Below are 12,152 nucleotides of genomic sequence, written 5' to 3' on the forward strand. Positions count from 1 at the left end.
ATTTTTCCTTTCAATCTACAATTTCTGGTTACACCTCTGATTAGCAGATTTCATATTAGCTACGGATAAGTTTAGTTCGAGTCTGAAAAATATCTAAAAAATCAGAGAAAGAAAGCTTTGGATTTCTCTCGGGCTTTGTACAGGAGACTAGACCTTCAAGGTTTCGTAAGAGTTAACACTATGGGTTGAGTCATGAGTGTCAAGACTCTTGGGCCTGCATTGACTAGGGATCAACGATTATGGTGTTTAGCTAGTATGGGCTTTAGCCTCGTAATGGTGGAAACAGATTGCTGCTGCGGCCTGCAAGCCTGTGCCTTCAGCAAATGACAAGGCTTTGTTGTCCCATGTCTGTGTCGTTGACCACATTTTTGTCAGCAAATTTGCTAGAAGATCAAGAGGTCAGTGCCTAGGATCCAGTGCTGGAGACTTGCGGGCGAAAGACAATTCAACTGTCAAAGGTTACAACTCCTCGAACGAAAGCACAACTTATGGCACACAAAGCTCCAACAAAGAACATCAATGGGACCATTTGACCAGCACCATCTTTATGGACTTTTGTGATGTTTGACCCAAACCCACCGCTCCTCCATTTTGAATCTTCAAACATGGACGACTCAACTAAAACTCTAAATTGTTACTTTAAAACTAAACTGACTCGTGATATATAATTTACATTTGGAAGCTATGCTGATATGGAATGGAAAGAGTATATATATGTGGGCAATTTGATGCAACTCAAAGGGAAAAAAACAAAAAAAAAAAAGTTAGATTGTTAGAATTTGTCAGCAAAAATTTGGGTTGTAGATGGAGTTGGGCTTGGAGCTGTCTGATTATTTCGACTAATACTTGCATGATGAGAAACAAAAAGGAATGGTCAATTTGTTTTGGTAGGTGTCAATTATATTCCTACTCAAAATTGACAAGACTGCTGTTACTGTTAGGTTGAAGAATATCTAGCTCTAACATTGCTTTCATATTTATCGTATCAATTGATCAATTTTCATGTCCAGAACACGGCAGGCATCCAGTCATGAGGAGCTCTTAGTATTACTGTTCAAACCCTAGGAATTTCCTCGTGTGAAGCATGTTTATCAAAACCCATTCCTCTTGTTGGGCTAATCTTTCAAACATGTAATTGAAAACGATTTAAATTTTAATTTAAACAAGTTTTAATATTAATTCTGTTAAATCTAAGATAACCTGATGCAATATATACATGAAAACCAAATATTTAAAAAAAAAAACAAAAAAAATTTGTTTGAGAAAGAAGAAACATAATTGACGGAATTGATTTGGTGATCCGTGAATTGGCTAGATTACACAGTGACCCGACCGTTTTATAAAATCAAACTCGAGTCCGGTTCACAACTATGCTGTGAAGTGCGGGAGAAATTTGGTGTGCGGTTCCTTTCTTCCTGTGGGTGGGCCCAGGCTTGGAGCTACTTTCTGTCAATAAGCAACATTACATGACAAGTAAAATTGACTGGGTTATGTGTAGGATGATGGCTCATTAATTAGAGAGAAGAGAGGGTCAGTAAGAAGACAGCACCGGCAAAATACCTCCGATTATTGAGTATTAAATTTGGGTTTAATAAGTTTTCTTATTATTTTATCTAAATTCAATCAGAAATCAGTATTATAGACACACAAGGCTATCAGCTTTTATATATACAATATATATTGGTGGTGGTGGTGTTCAACAAGGACATGGTAAATCAGGTTAACCTGCTACGCAGTTGACCTCTAAAAAATATGATGAAATCATCAGATATTCTAGCAAGGATTATACTATTTAAAAAGGAGAGTTAGAAGAGGGATCAAAGTGGTGTCTAATCATACATGTAATGTAAGCAATGTAAAACTCAGTCGCCTTATTGGGGTTAGGTAAAGTATGATATTGAAATTAATTCAGATGCAATTTCAGGATTTTTATGATATTATCTTCTTCTCTGCAAATATTTTTTTCCCTGGAAAGAGTATTCTCAAGAATATGTCATTTTCATCCCCTTCTGATTTTCTTGGGTCCAACAAGCATATTTTTTATGGAACAAAATAAAATGCGTCTCTCTCTCTGTGTATATGATTCCATATGTATTAGAATTTCGACTAGAAAATAGAAAATATGATTCCATGCGTGTTTTGAGTTCACAATATTTTATGTTTAGATTTCTTGAGAAGTTCCTTTTTATCTCTTGTGGGGTTACAGATACAGCTAATATTGAAGTGGTATAATTCAAAATATATCTTTTTGGTTATTTGTATTCTAGATGGCTGGTGTAAATTGGTCCTGGAAATGAGAGAGAGAGAGAGAGAGAGAGAGAGAGAGAGAAGAAGAAGAAGAAGAAGAAGAAGAAGTCAACAAGGACAGGAGAAGATATTCGTAAAGTGGTAATGGACAAATTCTGATTTAGGGAATATAACTGGAGAACGAGAATGTAATGCATCGCTGTAACTGCATACACAGCTCGTCACAGCTGTGTTGCAATATAAAATTCAAAGAAGAAGAAGAAAAACAGAGAGAGAGAGAGAGAGAGAGAGAGAGAGATTCTACCATTAATTCATTATTAACATTAATTAACAAAACACTAGAGTTTTCGGCTAAATCACTGTAACAAAAACCATAATTAATGTACTAATGTATTTTGTTTTAGATACAATATCTTTTTCTTAGATGAACAGGATTAAATTTTATTATGAGACGAAGCTTCTTTTTTTTTTTATGAGTGCGGTCCAAACAGAGCTCAATGAAAATTCAAAAAAAAAACAATTCTGACCAGACTATATTCATGGAAACTTTTATGATCAATTATGATTAATTCAAATTAATTTGTCAAAGATCTAAATTATAAATTTCAATTAGTTTAATAATATTTTATTTTTATAATAAAAAATAAAAAATAATTTAATATTAAAAAAATTCATAAAAAATCCAATGCGGAGATTTTCTTAATAAAAAAACATGCCAACCCAAGTGCAGAGGCTTGGGTTGCCCAATGTATAAAGGCCTTATCAAAAAGTTACCACCGTTAAACTTTCATTGTCGGATGAAATTCATCAATTTTGATTATTTTTATTGTTGATATCGTGGTAACTAATTATTTTTCCTTTCTAACTTTAATATTAAAAAATAAATAAAATAAATTTTTTAATCAAAATAAAAACTATTATAGGAGTTGAGCTATTAAAATTTAATTTTAGAACGTAAGAAAATTCAATTGAAAAAAAATAGGAGATTCACTGGTTATATGAACACAGTGACCAACCTTGTACTTGTTTTTGGTTTTCGTTGATGAACAGTGAAGAAAGTAACTCGTACACTAGTTGATTTTTAGTTTTTAGTAAGAATAAGAACACCTCTTGCCTCATCTACTTGTTTTTTCTTGGTTCTCATTTATCTTTCGACATGAAGACAGAAATCTGTCTTCATTCCAGTGTACTGCTATGCTAACATTTAATGCTTCTGTATTATTTCTTTTACAAGGTACAGAGAGTCCGCACAAATATTTAATACAGGATATTATATTTTTTTATACTTGTAATTATATTATGACTATATTTTAGAGTACTATTAGATTTTTGGCTTTTGGCCAGTGCTATATTATTAATCAGATAAAAAAACTTAATGTAAGAAAACAGTATCCAGTCATTCATTGTTAATGTTTTTTCTAGTTAAAAAAAATATTTAGACTATATGAGAATTCATCTAATATAGTTCATTTGATTTGAAGAGTTTGAAGATAACCCGAATGATCGATAAAAATATAATTTAATTCAAAATAATTATTCAAGATGGAATTCTTTATAAATATTGAGACAAAACAAATATATTGAATCGATTTGAATCAATCCAGATTAACCTTTCAATCAGCATGCTAAGTCACAAGACCATAATAACCTTATAAAAAGTAAATCAAAACAAATTATGAAACTCAATTTTCAATAAACCCAATGTTTGTACGACAAATTTTTTTTAAAAAAATCAATTAATAAAAAGAAAAAAGTTGACTCGAATAAATCCAAGTTTACTTATCAAACTCGCAGCCTGATTCATGAAACCAAGATACCCAATAGAAAACAAATTGAAATAAATACCGAATTCTAATGACATAAAAAATTGATAAAAAAGAATATAAAAACAACTCGAGTCAACCTGTATTAACCAGTCAAACACGTGACTTGAGTTATGAGACTGAAATAATCTCATAAAAATAAAATTGAAACAAATCATGAAGCATAATCCTCAATTAGTCCAATGTTGAAGGATGAATTTGAGAAAAAAATCAATAAGAAAAAGGAAAAATAACTCGAGTCAACTTGTTAAACACGCGGTCCAGGTCATGATATTGTGATAACCTCATAAAAAATAAATTGAAAAAAATTATGAAACTCAATATTTAATAAATCTAATATTAAATGATGTAATTAAAAATGAGAAAAAAAAGACAGATTAAAAAAAAACCTAAAGGAAGAAAACAAAATACTATTATAGTGAATAGTATTTCATGAGAAGAGGTACAATAAAATCACCTAATCTTTTAATTTTTTTTGTGAATTAATAAATAAAATTAATCAAATACATGTATATTACTCACCAACAAGCCTACGATAATGGCAGTGTTTGAGATTGTGATAGAGATTATTTTTTTAAATATTTTTTTATTTGGAAATGTATTAAAATAATATATTTTTTATTTTTTAAAAGTTATTTTTCATATTATATCAAAATAATTTAAAATAAAAAAATAAAATTTTTCAAAACCATGATTAGTCGGCAAAAACAGTCAAAACCTCAAACCGAAGAAGCGCTCTGCTCCCCATCGAATTCAACTGTTTGGAAGCATGTTACTATGTGCCCCTACACCCCCAGCAACGAAGGTGAAGTGGTCATACGCAGAAAAATGGATATCAATCTCTTATACTTATTTTTAAAAATATTTTTTATTTAAAAATATATTAAAATCATATTTTTTTATTTTTAAAAAATTATTTTTAATATTAACATATTAAAATAATTTTAAAACACTAAAAAAATATTATTTTAAAGTAAAAAAAATAAAAAATTTTATTTTTTTTTAAAAATACATTTAAAATATAAAAATAAAAGCAGATTCTAAACTCTGAAGGACAAGGCTACCTCTGCTCTGCAGGGAAGGGGACCAAAATAGCTCGCCGCGCGAAACATTAAACAGAATAATTTTTATTGGTACTTTGTTTATGTGAATATTAATCAGAATCTCTTACTAGCACGTCAAACAAACGCTCAATTTATCACAAGTATAGTTTTGAAACCCGATCTGGTCATCGATCCGGTCAAGTGATCGGGTTACGGGTCAGATGGGTTGACCCGGGTTAACCCGGGTCAACCCAAAAAAAAAAACTAGTTACAACACATTAATTTTTTCTTCTCACATCACCACTAACTATTTTAAAAAACCCTAACAAACCTAAACCCCAAATCTCTGCTTCCAAATCTTTAGTTTCTCCATTCGTGGCAGCGGCGACTGTGCTACCCGATGAGGTGGCTCCGCAACCGGAACTGGTAGGGGTGAATTCAGTGGTTGTTGAGGAGTATGATCCGGCCAGGCCGAATGATTATGAAGATTATAGGAGGGAGAAAAAAAGGAAGGCGATGGAAGCGGAGAGGTTGAGGGAGATTGAGAGGAGGAGGCAAGAGGAGGAGGAGGAGAGGGAGAGGGAGAAGAATAGGGTTAGGGATGTGAATATTTATGGGGAGGAAGCGTGGAGAAGGCGTGCTGCCATGAGTGGAGGTGTTCCGAGGAGTTCTTCGCCACCCAGGAATGGGGATGGGTTTAGTATTGGGACGTCAGGGACGGTAGGGTTGGGAGTTGGTGCTGGTGGACAAATGACTGCGGCACAGAGGATGATGGCGAAGATGGGGTGGAAAGAAGGGCAAGGATTGTGGAAACAGGAGCAAGGGATTATGACGCCATTGATGGCGAAGAAGACTGATAGGAGAGCTGGGGTTATAGTGAATGCTAGTGAGAAAAAGGTAAAGAGTGTGAATTTCAATGGAACTCCTCCAACTCGGGTTTTGCTCCTTAGGCAGCATGTGCAATAGGCCGGGACGCGGAGGTCGAAGGAAGAGAAGAGGCAGCGGCATGAAAAAAATTGACCAGGTCTCACCCGGGTTTGACCGGGTGGACCGGGTCCCGGGTCGACCCGCCGGCTCGACCGGGTTTTCCCGGGCTAATTTCCAAGCGAGTTTTTGCCTCCATCCGGACCGGTTCCAGGCCCGGGTCGACCCGCCAGGCCGGTCCGGGTTTTAAAACACTAATCACAAGTCACGGGCATTTACATGAAAAACTAATTAATATTCCTTAAAAAAAAAAAACCTTAGTCTATATCTATACAAGGAAACCTGTAAAAAGTGTGCTTGCTCCTGCATGTTGAAAAAACAAAATAGGTTAATGGTTGAGTTTTGATCAAGTTAGCTCCGGGTTGATTGGGTTGTTGTGTTAGCCAGGTTTTTTTCTTTTCTATTTTTTTTTTAACTCAAATCAGTTTAGACTTCAATTTAACTTGTTTGCCTAGTTAGGATTTTAAAACAAATTTCCAAAAATACTCTTGAAAATAATTTAAAGGAGTCTAAAAACACTTTTTTTTTCTTTTTATCCTGCTACGGAAGAGAGGATTTACAGGGAGGATTTGATATTTGTTCATTTCTAGAAGGTTTTCAAATATTTGTTTTTAGGAGAAGGAGATTTTTATATATGGGTAAAAGATTTTAGCCCTTTTCTTTTCTTTTTTTTCATTTCTTTGATAAAAGAGACTTTCAAATAAAAATTGAATAAAATTAACCAACTAATGAAGATTATAATTTTTTTCTTCATTTATATCAATAAAAAAATGGATTAACCGAACTAAATTACAATTTATTACATAAATAATATTTCTTTTAAATTTATATTAAAAATAAGAATATTAATGAATTAATAATTTATGTCAAGTTTGATGATAATATATATCTTGATGAAACTAATATTTTTTATATTTTATTTTGTCTCGACCTCTGTATCGCAATTGTTTGTCTTTTTTATTATGAAATGATAATCAAATAAAGCTCAATCTACCCCCCAACTCTGGAATTATAATAGTTCTTCCTGTACCTTATTTTCTATCATTCTACAAGTTTAACACATACTCCTTAATCCATGTCCATTCACATTCCACAAGATTATTCATTCTCTTTTCTTTTTTTTTAATTTCATCATTTTTTTTTAATTCTCTCCCCTATCGTTTTTTTCTTATATCTATCTCTCTTATATGAAATAATGTTAACTATCATTATTTACTCTTGAAAATTTATAAAAGCATTTCTTATTTGATCATTGCCACACATTCACGTTTACTTTCAATTTTCTTTTGTTGTTCTCTTGATTTTGTTTTTTAATTTTTAATTTAATATTAGGTTTATTCGGAATTAAATTTCATAAATTATTTTGATTTTCTTTATATAAGATTATCTCGATTTCATGACTCAGTTTGATTTTGGTTATTTTTTTAATAATTTTTAATTGTTTTTTTTACATTTAATCCTTCAACATCGGGTTGATTGAGAATTGGACTTTATAATTTATTTTGATTTTCTTTCTATAAGGTTATCTTGATCTTATAACTTGGGTTGTGAGTTTGATAGGTTAACTTTTGTTTACTCGAGTCATTTTTTTATTTTTTATTGATTTTTTTAAATTTATTCTTTAAATATTGGGTTAACTGAGAATTATATTTCATAATTTATTTTAATTTATTTTCTATAGAAATGTGACAGCCTTATGAGTTTTTGTTGTGAATTTGGTCAAGTTATTTTGGGTTGACCCGAATTGATCCAATTTGTTGTCATCTTAATATTATTTTTAAAAAATATATTATCTTAAAATTTATTTATTTCAGACTATATTTTTACTAGTCATTCGAGTTATCTCTAGACTCATTAAGTTAACCGGGTTACATTAAATCAACTCTCATATTATTATTATTTTAATTTAACAAAAATGAAAGGATGTGAGTAAAGTCTTGGAGCACAAAAGAGAAATTACTATTCATTGGAATAGTTGAGGGACAACATTGCCCTTCTAACCACTTTATGTTAAGGCTTTCTATGATGGGTAATTCTTTTCATGGTTCCATAGGTTATTATTGATTTAATTGGGGGTGACTTGATTTTTTTTATATAATGGCACGATAAAATTATTTAAATGTTCTTAAAAGAAAAAGATTTGTCAGTTTAAATCTAGGGGTTTATTGGACTTTTTATTAACACACTATAATGACTATATAGCCCTCGGAATTTTAAAAAAAATTAGCATTATCTTTAGGCCTTAGGGGCTTATTAATACTTTCCTCTTGGTTTTTCATGGCTGTCATGTGATATTAGAGGCACATTTGTATTTTTTTTGAATTATAAAAAAAAGGGTGGCACACACCAGCGTGTCAGCCACTTCGCCGCATTCCAGCTTACAGTGGCCAAAAATGGCCTTCCATTGTATTTTCCGATTCATCTTGGCAATGACTATCTATATGGCAACGCATGTATTTTCATTCAAGCTAGTTTGACACTATTTGGATTTTATTTTTCCTCTCTCCACGTTGATTGATATGTCGCACTTGCAACAAATCATAACAGCCCTTTAATTTATTTTTTCTAGAGATTTAGCTCATCTTATTTTAATTGCAATTCTTTTATTTCAATGAATTATTTCAAATTGAAAATTATTTTCAAATTCATCCTCCTTTAATTTTTTCATCTCTTGAATTTGATCCTCATTCTTTTTATTCTTGTTTTTTTGTTTGAGATGGTTTTCTAAATTGATTTTTTTGTTGCAATTTCATCCTTTACAATTTTTCCCTGTCAAGTTAGATCCTTATTCTTTTTATTGTTGGTTTTTATTTTTGCTTTGGCAATATTTATGAATATTTTTTTAACAATTTCATCATTCAGTATTGAATTTATTAGAAATTAAGCTTTTTTATTGAACCCAGTATACAATATCACGCGTTGCAAATTTGGTGCGGTACCAACCACCAATCTAGATTTACTCAAGTCGTCCCCCCCTTTTCTTTTAGATTTAGTGTTTTTTTTCTTTATTTTTGACTTTTAATATTTGGTTCATCACAATTGATCTTTTTGATTTATTTTGGTATATGGTTTCATGTTCTCATATCTCAAATTGCAGGTCTTACAACTTAACCATGATTTGCCCGAGTTGATTCAGTGTGTCGCTATTTTAATAGTTTTTTTAAAAAATAATATGTTATCTAATATATCAATTTTTTAGTATTTTAAAAGTGTTTTTGTCCGTATACATCATATTTTTAACTTCATAATGTCTTTATATTTTCTTAAGTTTTAATTTTATAGTAAAAGAACATTGTGTGTTTGGTAGTGCGGTAATTGTTGTAGTTGTGGTTTGAAAAAAATTATTTTATAAAAAGTACTTTTAGTTGAGGTTGGTTTGAAAAAATAGATATTTGGTTAAAACTATGATTGAAATTGAGGTTGAACAAAAAGTAGTTTAATGTGTTTGGTTAAGAATGCTTTTGAAATTAAGGTTATAAAATAATTTAAAAATATATATATTAATATTGATGATTTTTAATTTAAATATTGTAGATTTAACTATTGCTATTACATCATGAAATAAATAATATTTTATATAAAATATTTTTTATTGTTCCATTAAACTATCTACAATTTCATCACGTATGAAATACATCCGACAAGGACTACAGTTTTCACAAATTTCTTAAGAGCGCAACAACATCAAGTAAAATATAATCAGGAACAAAATTGAGATTGCGATCAAATTCTATAAATGCGGCGTCATCAAGCGATCTTCGTCTAATTTATGTAGTAATTGAATAATGTTTAACACTAGTTTTTCGAATAAAACATAATTATAAATAAAAAATATATATTTTTTATTTTATGGGGTATGACCTGGTTCAATGCATTTTTAGCATTGAACCGGACTAGTTCATGAGTTTTCTCATCATAAGAAACAGCAACGAGCTGCTTCTTATAAACTTGTGGCTGTGCTACAGTTAATGGTGGGATCTATCAATGCAAAATTGTGATAAAAACATTACTAAATAATAATATTTATGATTGTGAGTGAACCTCACCTGTAGTTAAAATACCAAACAACACCTTATTATAAGAAAAAATTCATATGATTCCAGCTAATCATCCGTTGCATAGCGCACGCTAATGATGATACCCTAAATCGCAGACAAAATAATTTATAAAATAAATATTAGCGAATTCCCAACAACTGGCAGGATGTGATGGATGGGATGCAGGATGTACCACGCCCAAAAAAATCGAGAGTTTTGTAAGGGATCCTCTTGCAATTACTCTTATTTAGGCTTTTTTTTTTTTTAAGGATATCTTTTAATTTAATTATGATCATGAAATTATTGACACTCGAATCAGCCATCAAAGCAAAAAAAATCCTTACCGAATTAGCGGTCGAGATCCGAGTACGAGTCTATTTAAGAGTGTTATTTGGTTTGGTTTTTTAAAATGTTTTTTATTTTAAAATATATTAAAATAATATTTTTTTAAATAAAAATTATTTTTAACACTGGTACATCAAAATAATTTTTAAATACTTTCAAAAAATAATGTGAATCACACCATAAAACTTATGGTGTGTAAGGCAGAGGTGGAATGAAAATGATGGGTCCGTCCTATCATCCACATTTTGATAAATAACGTAACTTTTTTATTTTTTTCATAGTTGGCTAAGATCAGACAGTTAAAACTGAGTAAAGCTTATATGTGTCTTGTAAGTGCAAGTTACATATATTAGACATAATTAGGTAAGTGATTTGAGAGTGATATTTGCAACGTGGTTTTATATATTTGTGAAAATGCCCCAATATTACCTAGATTTTTCAACTTGTTGCGTATCAAATCTATCTTCTAATTTATTTTTATTTTTTTGCAAATATGAAATGTCGAGTGTCAAATTCTTGTCCTGATAGCCTTTTACTTTACTGAAATATTGTTAGTTAGGCACTTCATTTGTCGTAATTTGGTAAAAAATAAATTCTCAGATTATGGCTGAAATTGCAACAACCCTGAAAGTTTGAAGCTGCCATTATAATATTGTAATTTATGTGGATCAATGTGAGAGATATGCCGAATAAGAGGAGATTGTATATTTTTCTTTTGGGCATTTTGCGATGGGCCCCATAAATTAAAATCTACAAATGCTCACCTCATACATTCCCGTACATTTCAATATGGCCCTTGTTGTTAAATCACCCGATAGCAATAGATGGAATGCTTGCTTTCTTTCATTAAAAAAAAAAAACAAAAACCATCCCTTACCTTTTTTACACGAAAACCCTTAAAGGTCAAAATAACATCAACATAAAAATAAAATAAAATACCTAGCCGGTCCCACCATAGTTCCGATGGGATTAATACAGTGTTTATTTTTATGGTGGAACTATAATTTTAAGAAAAAGTAAAATTACTATTAAACTTTGATAATCAAGTTAACATTATTGCATGTGTGAAAGAAACAAATAGTAATTATAAATAGAATAATATAATTAATTAGTTCTTTTATTATATCTTTTTATTAATTAAATGTATTATAAGTAATAGTAGGTATATTATTAATTATATTGGTTTTATTAATTAAGGGTATGATAAGTAATAGTGAGTATATTAGCACTTGTATAATAATTTAAAGAATAAAATGAAAATAAAATTCTATAGTAAGTTATGTTCTATTTTGTAGACAATCAAAACCTAAATCAACAAAGAGATGAAGAGGAAGACGAGGAGGAGATTTGATCTAGGATCAAAATCTTTTTCTTCTTTTATCAATTTAAGTGTGTGTTTTCTATCTTTACCTTTTAATTGAGTTTTTGTATGCTTGTTAGGGTTATTGAGAAAGATTTAGATATTAGGATTTTTATGATTTGTTTTTTATTTTCAATCACTTTTAAAGAGTGAGTCCTTTACTAATGAAGTCTTAAAATGATATGAAGCCATTGAAAGTGAGTTTATATATTTTTCATAGATTTAATTTAAAGTACAAGCAAAATTTAGAAATTGAAAAAAAATAATGAATTGATAACTCTAGACCACCTGAATCTGGTCTTTCGATGAGTGT

The 12,152-nt window shown here is 30.5% G+C and overlaps 1 protein-coding gene across 1 annotated transcript; it reads left to right on the forward strand.

Moving 5' to 3' along the window:
• The first annotated feature begins 4,760 nt into the window (after positions 1–4,760).
• LOC18100947 (DNA-damage-repair/toleration protein DRT111, chloroplastic) lies at positions 4,761–6,079 on the forward strand. The gene is made up of 2 exons (XM_006380364.3): positions 4,761–4,875; positions 5,496–6,079. The coding sequence occupies exons 1-2, from the start codon at positions 4,761–4,763 to the stop codon at positions 6,077–6,079; spliced, it is 699 nt and encodes a 232-aa protein (XP_006380426.3).
• Positions 6,080–12,152: the final 6,073 nt, after the last annotated feature.

This window comes from Populus trichocarpa, chromosome 7 (assembly GCF_000002775.5).
Source record: "Populus trichocarpa isolate Nisqually-1 chromosome 7, P.trichocarpa_v4.1, whole genome shotgun sequence".
Lineage (NCBI taxonomy): Eukaryota > Viridiplantae > Streptophyta > Magnoliopsida > Malpighiales > Salicaceae > Populus > Populus trichocarpa.

What these genes read in the sequence shown, in the direction of transcription:
- LOC18100947 (XM_006380364.3), top strand. Translation starts at nt 4,761, where the DNA reads ATGATTAGTCGGCAAAAACAGTCAAAACCTCAAACCGAAGAAGCGCTC. An exon ending in CTACACCCCCAGCAACGAAG is followed by an intron (nt 4,876 to 5,495) that starts GTGAAGTGGTCA and finishes CATTCGTGGCAG; the next exon opens with CGGCGACTGTGCTACCCGAT.